At 45.4% G+C, this 12,398-nt stretch overlaps 1 protein-coding gene across 12 annotated transcripts in view; it reads left to right on the top strand.

The window, feature by feature from the left end:
* The window catches only part of NRF1 (nuclear respiratory factor 1), a 148,948-nt gene extending 137,823 nt beyond the window's left edge, over nt 1–11,125 (top strand). For 5 of the 12 annotated variants that reach the window (XM_028846288.2, XM_077997319.1, XM_077997326.1 and 2 more), the window contains one exon: nt 9,065–11,125. In XM_028846288.2, coding sequence (XP_028702121.1) covers nt 9,065–9,228 — 164 coding nt within the window. In that variant the 3' untranslated portion in view covers nt 9,229–11,125. The remainder of the gene's footprint in view (nt 1–9,064) is intronic. The other 7 variants (XM_028846291.2, XM_077997315.1, XM_077997318.1 and 4 more) reach the window with 2 other exon arrangements.
* The last annotated feature ends 1,273 nt before the right edge of the window (nt 11,126–12,398 follow it).

Below are 12,398 nucleotides of genomic sequence, written 5' to 3' on the forward strand. Positions count from 1 at the left end.
TGAATGTTATTCCAGAAAGCAGTTTTTCTTAGTCTTGAGATGGTCCAACAAGAGAGAAGAAAACACTGGGTGCTGAAAAGCACCCTGTGCACCAAGACACCTGTGAGGCTGCTCTTGGCTTCATGAGAATATTCCGTATTTGCCAGATGTAAGACATATTTTAATCCATAAATCCTCCAAATGTACCCAAAAGCCTTGGACTTAGGAAACGCGGAAAAGGGAGATTAAATGTCCCAGAAGGAGCTAATAGAACAGAAACAGAACCACTGGGAAAGAAATGCTTTTTCTCTTCCCCGCTTGCCCTACTATCATGAGGTTACTTGGACCTCCTTTTTGTTTGATATTGACATTCTCTTCATGACCTTCCTCTTCTTGCCCTACATATGTCCTCTTTCCTTCTAGTCCTTGGTATCGTCAGCCTAACTGATGTCTGCCTGCTAGACTAGCTTCTTTACTGATTTCCTGTTATCTTCTTCCACTTCTATACTGGCACATACCATGCCTGTTTTTCTTCATATAGTGGCTTTCCTTAGACGTCAGCCACTGATGTAAATATTTTTCCAGGCCTGTAAATGGAAGATTTTTAAAGGACTTCCTTCCTGCCTGTCACCCCTAGAAACACCTATAGATACCCTTGCTGGCTCCTTAAAAACTCAAGCAATATAATCCATAATTTCATTTCTTACTCATGTATTCCCTCCTTTCTAATCATGGTCCCGGTTCCCATTTGGGCCAGTATTTCCTTGATGTACATAGTTAGCGTTCATGTTCATAAACTAAAGAAGGCATTTCATAATGTAAATTTTCCTTTGGGTTTTAAGAATTACTTCTCTTCCACCAACTGTCATGTTTATTATTTGTTTAGCTCTCTCTTTTTCTCTCAACAGCCATCAATATTTTTCTCCCAACTAAAGATATTTCCATGACCAACTTGGAAGGCCTTCGGGCTGAAAGATTCAGTTACAGCAAACAACAATTCCCAAAGGTTTCCCAGACTGTGAGGGCAAATGAAAGGCCCATTCTTCCTCAGGCTGTCTGTCCTGCTCTATCTTGTCGTGGGGTGAGGGGAGGAGGGCCTGCCATGGTGCTGGATAACTTCGACAGCCCTGCAGTCCTGTGCTCTGCTAGGCTAAAGCCTGTTAGTTTCTGGAGGACTTCAGAAACGTATCAGGGTGATGACATCACATCATACTGCCCTGATCGTATTTTTCACATTCTTAATATTGGTTAGGAGGAGTGGTTTCGCCTGGTTGCTTATTGACAAATGCACTCGATTAGCAACTGCTTCATCTACGTCATGTGCAGTGCCAGTTCTGACCATCGCTGTGTTTCAGAAGGGAAGCCGCCTGCCAGTCCATCTGCCCTGATTTCATGGCTTTTATCTTTAATCTTTACATCTTTGAAGGCCTTTGGCGAATGATGTGCTTCCTGGCAGGAGAAAATCACTGCTGAAAGGAGACCTGTGTTGTCTCTGCTTTTCTTTCTGTTTCCCGAGAGCTTTAGTCTAACATCTGTGACCCCAGCCAGACTTCATCAAACTTCGTACTCAGAGTCATCTTTCAAAAGCAGTGGCGTTTATTATATACCTACTATGTGCCAAGCACTGTAATAGATTTTAATGTGTCATCCCATCTAGTTCAGCAGCCCTGTAAGATGAGTGATCACCATTTTACATATGAGGAAACAGGCTCATAAGCCATTGAACAGCAGAACCAAGATTCAGATGTAGGTCTTTCTGACTGCGAAGCCTTTAATGGAAACAAACAGCCTACTTTTTCTCACATAAAATGCACCTGATCCTACAGCACCATGAGAATGTGGTTGTGGAGAAAATTCGACTTCATTCTGGATCACAGTAAAAGGCGTTAAGGCTGTTCAGTCTGTGGAGGGCAAGACTAAAGGGTTCTGAAAATCATGAAGAGTATGATCAATGATTCATTTTCATATCGTATCCAATTATTGAGCACCTCCTGTGTTCAAGTTGCTCAGCATTAAAAGACAGTCCTCGGCCGGGCGTAGTGGCTCACGCCTATAATCCCAGCACTTTGGGAGGCCGAGGCAGGTGAATCACCAGGTCAGGAGTTCAAGACCAGCCTGACCAACATGGTGAAACCCCATCTCTACTAAAAATACAAGAATTAGCCAGGCATAGTGGTGCGCACCTGTAATCCCAGCTACTCGGGAGGCTGAGGCAGGAGAATCTCTTGAACCTGGGAGGCAGAGGTTGCAGTGAGCTGAGATCATGCCACTGCACTCCAGCCTGGGCAACAGAGCAAGACTCCGTCTCAAAAAAAAAAAAAAAAAGTCCTGCCAACAATGCAAGCGTGCAGATTTATAAAAAGAACAGCAGCAACTCCTTGGGAACAGGTCAGCACATACCTGAGCCAAATGAATAGTGGCGGCAATAAAGTCACAGGAGGGAGAAACCAGATGGGCTGTCCCCTCAGAGGCAACCCCATGAACCATGTGGAAACCGCCAGAAAAACTGGCCTGAGACTGGCAGGGCCTAATTCCAGACAGAAGGACCTGCCTGAGGAAGTTCACATGGCATCCAGGGGACACATGTGATTGTAATGAGGGGATAGAGTACGGTGCTTGCGGGAAAGGCTACATAAACTCCTTCAACTATTAGCTATTTGGACTTTATTTTCCTGATCGGAGAAAGCAAAGTAATTTTTTTATGGGATTGCTTTTGCCAAACAATATTTTAAGATGTTAACCATGATATATATACTTATTCATCCAATAATACTGAATACTGAAAGAAGTTAGCCTTGGGAAAAATAAATTCCCTCAAATAAAATAAATTCCAATTCCACATATACATGCACATATGTGTATGTGTGTAAATTCCATTACACAATAGGCAAGTGATGAAACTCATTGCCCCAGGAGAGATCTGGAAGAGAGTAGATTGGCTCATGAATGATAAATCCAGAGTGTGCAAGGCTGTGACCCTAACCTTTAAAGCAACTCTCATTGGCGCCCATGGTCTACCACAGTGCTCCCCTGGTGCCACCATCAGAGACAGACCACCATGGCCCCTTGTTTTGCAGCGTGCAAGGCCAGGCTTATGAGTAGATGTCATAATCTGCCACCCATGTAATGTGATTTGAGAGGCATCACTTTGTATGGAAGTTTTAAAAGATCCCTCTGGCAAGTGCTAAAGTAGCGTGATTACAAAGGAAGGCAAGAGATGGTAGTGTTTATCCAGGGAGGCAGGAGGAAAAGTGTTGAATTTGGGGTCTGTATTTGAAGGGAGAGAATCAGCTGGTGCGTTGAATGTGAAGTCAAGGATGACTTCAGAGCTTTTGGCCTGAGCAACTAGAAGAATGTTATTGCCATTTATTTGGGAAGAGTGGAGACTTGGGAAAAGCATGTTTCCCCCATTTTGGCTCAAGAATGATATTCATTAAAAAAAAAAAAAAAAAAAATAGAGCCATGTCAGGCCTCATTGTCCTTGACAGGGAAACGTGGTCCTGCAGCCAGTTCTTCCAGAGATTTGGGTTCGACTGCTGCTTGATGAGGAAATCTTTGTGTTGGCACCTGAACTTTCTGAGTCACCTTTGACCTTTTTTCCATTTTGACCAATTCTATAAACTTTACCATGAAGCTTGAGAAGAAAAGCAGCAGGGGGCCCAAAGAGGACAGTCCTCTCTCTCCCTTCTAGGTCCTTCCTGGCCCTAGTGTTAAGTGTTAAGGACATTCTAATATATGGGAAAACTCCCAAATCAAAGGCCTGGGCCCCTGACTTTACCATAAACTCAGTCATTTGGGGAACAAAATCAGCCCTCCTTTGATCTGTGTTGAGGGTTTTTTTTTTATATATAAAATTTTTATGTTTACTTTTGAGTTAAAAAAAAAAAAAAAGACGGGTTGTATTTACTAAACTGAGTGAACTCTAGGGTTGTGTGTAGCTCTGAAATACTAAAATCTTCAGGACCTTAGAAGTATGTGCCTTTATGATGAGCCCCTGGTTCTGGCTCTGACTCGTGAAAGGGAAGGAGCCCTGCCCTGTGACTTCTCTAGGGTCTCAGCAGAAGTCAAGTGACATGCAGCAGGGGTGAGAGGGCTCGGAAAGGGGCTGTACTGAGGCCAAGGGTCTCATTACTAGGACTCTACAGGGGCCCTGTGAGAAAGAAAAAGGAGTGCTTCCACCCCTTAAAGTAGAACACGAAGGGCTTCCTGTTGCTTAATCAATTGAAATGACCCAGAATACAAGCTTGGATTAACATGCGCCTCTAGATTAGGGCTAATCAGGGGCAGGCTGAGCAGATGCGGGGACAGTCCCAGCCTGATTACTGTACCTCAGCATTTAATCATCTCTCTTCCAAGGGCAGCTGCCCGACTTAGTGCACGCTGGGCTTCCAGGCCTCCAGCCCCTCCCCCTTTCCCTTGCCAGGGACATGAAGGCTGCTAGGTCAGAGACACTGAGGCGATTTAATCTAATCCCATGTCAAAATGGCTGTGTGAGAGAGAGAGAGGTCTTAAAATCCCTACAGTGGGATGGTCATGCATTTATTTAAGGTGGCAGTAGACAGAAACTGTGTAGAAAATAGCGGAATTGGGGTTCCAAGGCATGCAAGTTTATGAAATGACTCCCATTATGGCCTCCCTCTCCTGGGCTTCTAAGGTGTGTGGCTGTCCTCACCAGTTACTCATCCCTGGGAGCTCTGGGTGGGGACCATGTCCTCACCCAGGTATGGCCAAATGTGCTTCTTCCCTGTCTGGGGTGGAGTACAGAAGATGGAATCTTTCAAAACCAGCTTTATTTGGATGAGTCTTGAATGTAGTATTTTTTAAGTTGCTTTTTTTCTTGGCTGGAAGCTCTTGTTCCAAAACAGCCTCATCACCCTAAGGCTCACCCACCTTAATCACGCAGTCCCTAAAAGGGACACATGTTAAATCTTAGAAGGCAGGTTTCATTCATGGTAGTAGAAAACATTCCAGCACCTGCTGACTGCTGGCCACTCAAAGATGGAGACTTAATCCCTCCCTTAAGGAATCTACAATCTCCTTGGGGACAAGACATGCAAGCAGTGAGGATGAATGAGGCCACTGCCTCCAAGGAGCCTGTACAGAATGCCGAGGAGGAGCATGGGAGAAGAGGACCCAAGATGGGGAGGAGAGAGGCTGGGGCTAGCTCTCGGAGGAAGGGGAGGAGCCCCCTCCAGGCACAAGCCATGGAGGTGTGTGCTTGGAGAACCTCAGTCAAGTAGTTCATCTGGCTGGCGTGTGAAGTGAGTGGGGATTAGTGGATCACCAGGCTTAACCGAACAACAGTGGCCGACGTGAAGAGTTTAAATACCTGCAAAGGGGTTTGGACTTGATATCCCGTGAGCCACTAGAAACCACTGAAGAATTGTGAAGAACAGCAAGATCAGGTCAGATATTCAGAAGATCATTCTGATGATGGCAGTATCACCCAATAGATAAGATTTTTGCATTAGAACCTTGCTTCATTTTATTCTGGGGAAAATCTTCCGTGATACTATAAAAACTATTTTACCAACTGGGCATGGGCCCACATCACAGGAAACCCAAACACATCACAGCCAGGGTGAAAGAAATTCAACTTTGGCAATTCTTTTAGTTTGTGTTCACACCAGCCCTAACCCAGATGGTTGCTGTTAGAAAAGATCTCCCTGTACACTGTAGTCACTGTGTTTGCACAGCAGACTTGTTCCCCAAGCCTGGAGCTTTTGGAACTGAATGGAGCCCAGAGGCAAGAGCAGTGAAATGAAGCTGACCTTTGCTTCTGGTTTTGCTTGCTACTTGCCAGCACGTGGGTTCCCTGGAGGAGTACACAGGTGTCTTGGCTTTGCCACTGGGCATTTTGGGTGATTTCATTAACTTTGCCTGTTTGACCAGAGGAGAGCATGATCATGATACACTGGGAGGAGGCAGGGGACTGACGGGGTTGTACGGTCTTCACATATATATACTCAGGCCCATGCCTTGAATCTAGACGCTGGGGAGAGGGCCCAGCTGCACACTGGTTGAGGCCGGCAGTACATGGCCCTTGAGGCTATGCTGATAGCAACTTGTGGCACACTTTGTACTTCATACTATGAGGAACATGAAATAAGACAGAGCCAGGCCTGATCTTGAAAGAATCCTCTGTCAAGTGGGAAGGCCTGTTGCAGACATGCGTCAACTGGCCCAGCCGGCTTATCCATGGCTGTCCCTGGGCCTCCTGAGAATCCAGAGGAGGCTGCTCCAGCATTGATGAGGCTGGGATGGGGCAGGTTCCACAAGGAGGGAAAGCTGACCCCAGTGTAAAGGGAAGGAGTGTGGGATAAGTCTATCTCATGAATAACCTGAGCACAGGCCCAAAAGAGTGTGGCTGATAGATTGGGGGATCTGAGAGTAGTCTGGGGGTGGGGGGCACCTAGAGCACAGGGCACCTGTGACAGAGTGAGGGAGATGAGACTGGAAAGATGGACCAGGGCAAATCATGAGAGGCCTTGAAGACCATGCTAAATCATTTGAGCTTTATTATAAGCTTTGGAAACCTTTTTAAAACCATGGAATTTAAATGTTTGAGATGAGGAGAGTAACACATTATGGAAAGATAATTTGGCTGGGTGTGGCGGCTCATGCCTGCAATCCTAGCACTTTGGAAAGCTGAGGCAGGAGGATCACTTGAGCTCAGGAGTTCGAGACCAACTTGGGCAACATAGTGAGACCTCATCACTATTTAAAAAATAAAAAAATAATAATAAAGATAATTTGAGTGACTGGGAAGCGGTGAACTGAAAGAGGGACTGATTAAAGACAGTTAAGAGCCATTTGCAAAGGTTTAGTTGAAAGAAATTGAAGCCCACAGTTTTGTAGGCCAAGGTCTGGCCCTTCAGCCTGCTTTCCCCCATGCCCATGTGTACATAGAGGCTGGCCTCTCTCCTCCTCCTTTCAGGTCTGCATTGCAAGTGTGGGGGCGACTGGCCACGTCTTCCATTTGTGTGAGGGCACACCAGAGGAGCCAGGGTTTCTAGTGATCTGTCACCCGAACAGCAAGTCTCACGTCATGAAGTCTCATTGCATCGTCGAATGCTTATCCCTTTTCCCTAAACTGGCAGAACTTGCTCCTAGAAAACAGTTACATTACAATTTAACATTGGAAAATAAAATCTTATATTTGATTTTTTGCATTAGAAAATATTTTGACAACCCTTTTTTAAATTAATTTTTATCTTCATCAAAGTACCCTATGATTTAAATGTCAAAAAGAACTAAAAGGGGTCTCTCTGGGTCAGTTTTTCAATAGAGTGGGTGAACCTCAGAGGCCCAGTCAGCAAAGGTCTTTAGGTCTAGATGTTGGGGTTGGTCTAATCAATTAAATTCAAACTTCCCACTCATTCTCATTTTTGGCCTCATCCCTTTCTGCAGTAGCTAGGCCTCTACGTCCTGAGCCCTGTGTGAGCATAGGAGTTGCCCCTTCCACTTCTCTGATAAATCAGAACCATTTCACATTTGCTTTGCATCTTCCAAAAAAATGTTGACATCCCTCATTTATATCCTTTTTTCCTCGTTCACTGTAATTGTAGTTTCAGAAGGAAGAGAGATTGATGTATAGATTAGTTACTGCCTTACTGGGAATCCTTTTTTTTAATATATTAAGTTATCAGCTTTCCCTTTTTAGGCTGGACTACCTTTATGGAGGTTATGTGCTTCTTCCTTTAAGCCATCCTTTCTACTCTGAAATAATAGTGATATTAGGGAGTAGATGGGGTCTTTTTTTTTTTTTTTAAGTTGACACCAAAATGTGTTTTTGCATTTTACTGGTGTGTGAAATCTAAAACTCAGGAAACAAGTGACCTAGGCTTTAAAAATAAATAAATAAATAAATAAATAAATAAATAAATAAATAAATAAATAAAATAAGCTTGACTATGAAGGAAGGCACATAGATGGAGCAGTGGCCAGAAGACAGGATAGGAGAGGGACAAGTTTTTTCTTTTCAGGCTGAGAGAGACTTGAGCATAGGCAGAAAGAGGGTTGAAAAAGGCAGTGTAGCCAAATATCAAAGAAAAGTAATGGTGGCCTGTTCTGAGAGGGAGAAGACAGGCCGGGGACATTTCACACCTGACAGGCCTGTGCTTCCTAGATGCAGAGGCAGGCAGGGCCCTCTCACGGCAAGCTGGGGAGGCCCTACCCTAAGGCATGTTTCCACAATTCCTCCAAACTTTTCTTTCCTGATAGTCTGTTTTTAAAAAATTAAAATGGCCAGGCTTGGTGGTTTGCGCCTATAATCCCAGCTATTCAGGAGGCCAAGATGGGAGGATCGCTTGAGGCCACGAGTTCAAGACCAGCCTGGGCAACATAGCAAGACTCCATCTCAAAAAAAAAAATTATATTAGCCAGGCATGGTGGCACATGCCTGTGGTTCCAGCTACTCAGGAGACCGAGGTGAGAGGATCACTTGAATCCAGGAGTTCGAGGCTGCAGTGACCTGTGGTCACGCCACTGTCCTCCAGCCTAGGCTACAGAGCCAGACCCTGTCTCTTTAAAAAATAAAAATAAAAAATAAAAGTTAAAATGGAAAAAAGTTGATTTCATAGAAGTAGAGAGTAGAATAATAGTTACCAGAGTCGGGAATGGTTGGGGACGGGGGCAGGAGAGGTTGGCCAGCAGGTGCAAAGGAAGAATAAAACTTCTGGTGTTCAGTTACACAGTAGGGTGACTGTAGTGAGTAACAATGAGGTCTATATTTCAAGACAGCTAGATTTTGAATGTTGTCACCACAATGAAAGATAAATCTTTAAAGAGATTAATATGGTAATTATCTCGATTTGATTATTCTACAATGTATACATGTATTGAAACATCACATTGTACCCCATAAACATGAACAGTTATTATATATCAATTATAAATCTTAAAATTAATGAAAAAAATTTTAATGGGTGGGAAAGGGATGTCTTTGTGCCTGGGCCATGGGTATGTGATCACCTGGGGTTGGTGACCACAATACCTCAAAGGCAAGAGCTGGATGCCCCCGTTGAGCCAGCATCTGGGAACTTGAGCCTGAGCCCCACTAACGGTCTTCTCTTTGTCTCTCCAGGCCTGGTCCAGATCCCTGTGAGCATGTACCAGACTGTGGTGACCAGCCTCGCCCAGGGCAACGGACCAGTGCAGGTGGCCATGGCCCCTGTGACCACCAGGATATCAGACAGCGCAGTCACCATGGACGGCCAAGCTGTGGAGGTGGTGACATTGGAACAGTGACATACAGCCATATTATGGCATCGTTTTCTAGTCTACTTCAAAATTTTTTACACGTTTGCAGAGGTGCAATCAAATGGAATTAAGTCTCTCGACTTTGGAAGAAAAGTTTTGTTAACCTTTTTTTTTTTAAAAGGAAGAAAGGCAGCGGATTTTGGAATTGCATTTTTTAAAGCACCACTCTTGATTTTCTGGGATTGGTGGAGTAAGAAACTGCGTTGTCAATTTCACTGTCCCAAAAAGCCAAATTGTGGCAGGACTTCTTTCTGCGGAAATGTGTGTGTATACTTATGTGTGTGTATGTGTGAGTGTGAATATATGTATATGTGTACATATGGACATACACATTTACATATATATAAAGTATATATATACATATATATATATGTATGAAACCCGCATGGAATTATCTGTATGAAATCAAGGTGAGCTGTGGAAACAATAATTCACCCAGTTTAGTGGGTGGTAGGGTACGTGGCCAGACACAGTCACCCAGTTTTTGTTCATACCAGGGTCATGCGTTGAGCTACTGACAAACTCAGGCGGAGGTGACCATGCCCTTCACCAAAGCTGCCTCCCAGTGGCCACACAGAACTCTCCGTGCTGGACTCGCCTGAGGAAAGAGGCTCCAGCATGGGGTGGGTCAGAGATGTGTTTGCAAGGTCCAGGGGCTGCGTGGTCTGCCAGCTGAGACGCTCCTCGGGCTGGCCCAGGTGCTGACCTTGCCACAGGCAGATGAATGTCTCGAAAGCTCCCGGGCCTCAGCCTCCCATCTCCTCTCCTTCCCAGGAATCCTTCTTGATCTCATGACTATTAAAATGTTGCTCTGGTTTTAAGGTCAGTCCTGAATTGCTCGTATATATGAACTGAAGGTAACAGAAGTATTAGGGGTTTGAGGAGTGTGTGCGTGTTAAGTGTGCTTGTATGTGTGCGTGCATGGTAGGGGAGGGGATGGGAAGGGGGTTGGAGGGGTTGGAAGGGAAAGGAAGGAAAGGAAAATCTTCCTAGACCAGGATACACCTGTGGGAGCAATTTTCTCTAGCTGTCTGTAGCTTCACAGAGGAGGCGCTGGAACGAACAGGAAGGGACACCTGGTCTGTGGCCACAGCACCCCGAACGTCCACGATCTTGTGTGATCTTGGAAGCTAAGCTTGGTTGGGCCTGGTCAGTACACGGAAGGGAAGAAGGGACACCTGGCCATAGAAAACGGCTGAGGGTGTTTGCTGTGTTCCTGGATCAGGCCCTGCTTCAGAAGGGACTCCTGGAGGCCCATATTCCTGGAGGCCCAGGCTGGGAGCAGCTTGCCTCTTCGGGGGTGTTGACTGACTGGGTGTTCTTGATAACCGTTAACTCTGTCTTTCTCAGCTGCAAGCCCTGAGTCTCCCGTGGCTGAATTCACCTGACTTTTCGACAGGTCAAATCTCTGCTCCTTGAGTACAGGAACAGCTCCTCCTCCCTCCTCCCAGCTCTCCCCACGTGTGTGATAGTGTATTTAATGTGTTTTTTTAATGCGACATTAAAAGATTCTCCACGTCTTGCTCAACCTTTGAGAGAAGTTTCAGATTCTTGTATTTGCTTGTTTTATATAAAACTATCTAATGTTCTTTATATGTTCTTTTCTGTACGTAATGGGGGGAGGGGAGGGAAATTTACATATAAATAGTCCTAGTTCTACAATGTGTTATTTTTTTAATTATTATTTTTTATCGTCATTGTGAAGTTGTCCAGGGACTTTAAAGTCCATGTTCCTTTGTGGTGAAGTAACCTCCAAATAGTTTGAGAAGTTGCCAAGACGAAGAAAAAAGCAAAACCCCAGTAGCCGAGCATGGATTCTGTGTTGTTTCCCATTCTGTCTTTGACTGCCTCATTCAATAAATAGTTCAAAATGTGGCAACGGGAAGTGGAATTGTTCGTCTCTATAGGAGCACCTGGCTTCTTAGGCAAAAGGAACTCCATCTTGGGGCAGCTTGTTCTACTTTCTAAAATGTAGTCCTCCTTGAGATCAGTGGTCTCCGACCTGTGCCACTCTGACGCTGGGGACCTCCGTAAAGAAGACACTGAAGATTGCCCAGAGCCCCCTGCGAGCCTCATCACCAGACCAGCTGTGTTTCATACATTTCATATATAACTTGTTTTCTTACACTGATGTTCTGGGAGAAAAATCTAATTTAAAAAATCCTAGGCCAGGCGTGGTGGCTCACACCTGTAATCCCAGCACTTCGTGAGGCCAAGGTGAGTGGATCACTTAAGGTCAGGAGTTCCAGACCAGCCTGGCCAACATAGTGAAACCTTGTCTCTATTAAAAATACAAAAATTAGCTGGGCATGGTGGCGGGCGCCTGTAATCCCGGCTACTCAGGAGGCTGAGGCAGGAGAATCGCTTGAATCCAGGAGGCAGAGGTTGCAGTGAGCCGAGATTGCACCACTGCACTCCAGCCTGGGCAACAGAGCAAGATTCCATCTCAAAAAAAAAAAAAAAAATGAGGGTAAGTGATGGTGCCTCTCCATCTTGGGAATTACTATTAAAGTGAATTGTCTTTCTCCAAGCAGAAGCCTCAAGCCATGAGTTGTTCCCCTGCATCCTCACTCCCTGGTTTCTCACACGGCTTACTCTCTTAACGTGGCATCTGTCATCTCTCCAGCTGTTCCTCCTGCCCCATCCTTAGGACCTTCCTAGACCCCAGTGGGCTGCACCTCCACCCTTGTGCATACCCTAGCCTCAGCCTGGAATGACCTGCTGCCACCCCCACCACCCCTTCCTTTATATTGTTGGGTGTCTTGGCCGCTTTCTTGGTGATCATGATTAGAATGCTTGGATGGGAAGGCCAAGAAGCCTTTTCCTTGATGTCTGATAATGGTTCGGTGAAGCCAACTGCCTACCTTTCCCCCTTCTTCTTGCACACATGGCATACCCTCGCCTATTTTTCACCAGAGAGAATGGACTAGAAAAAGGATTGAATGCAGCCTCATCAACCACACATCTGTGCTATTGACTACCATGAACTAGCTGGGTTGTCTAGAATACCTGCTGACCAAGGGCCTCTCCAGAGGCGCCTTCTAGCTGCTGTTTGCCTGGCAAGCCTCAGATGCTGCCTTTGCCACAGGCACGTATTGACAACTGGTTTTGGTGGGGCCGATGGAGACCTTCCCTTCCATTCCTGCCTAAGTCACCCA

This window comes from Macaca mulatta, chromosome 3, assembly GCF_049350105.2.
Source record: "Macaca mulatta isolate MMU2019108-1 chromosome 3, T2T-MMU8v2.0, whole genome shotgun sequence".
NCBI lineage: Eukaryota > Metazoa > Chordata > Mammalia > Primates > Cercopithecidae > Macaca > Macaca mulatta.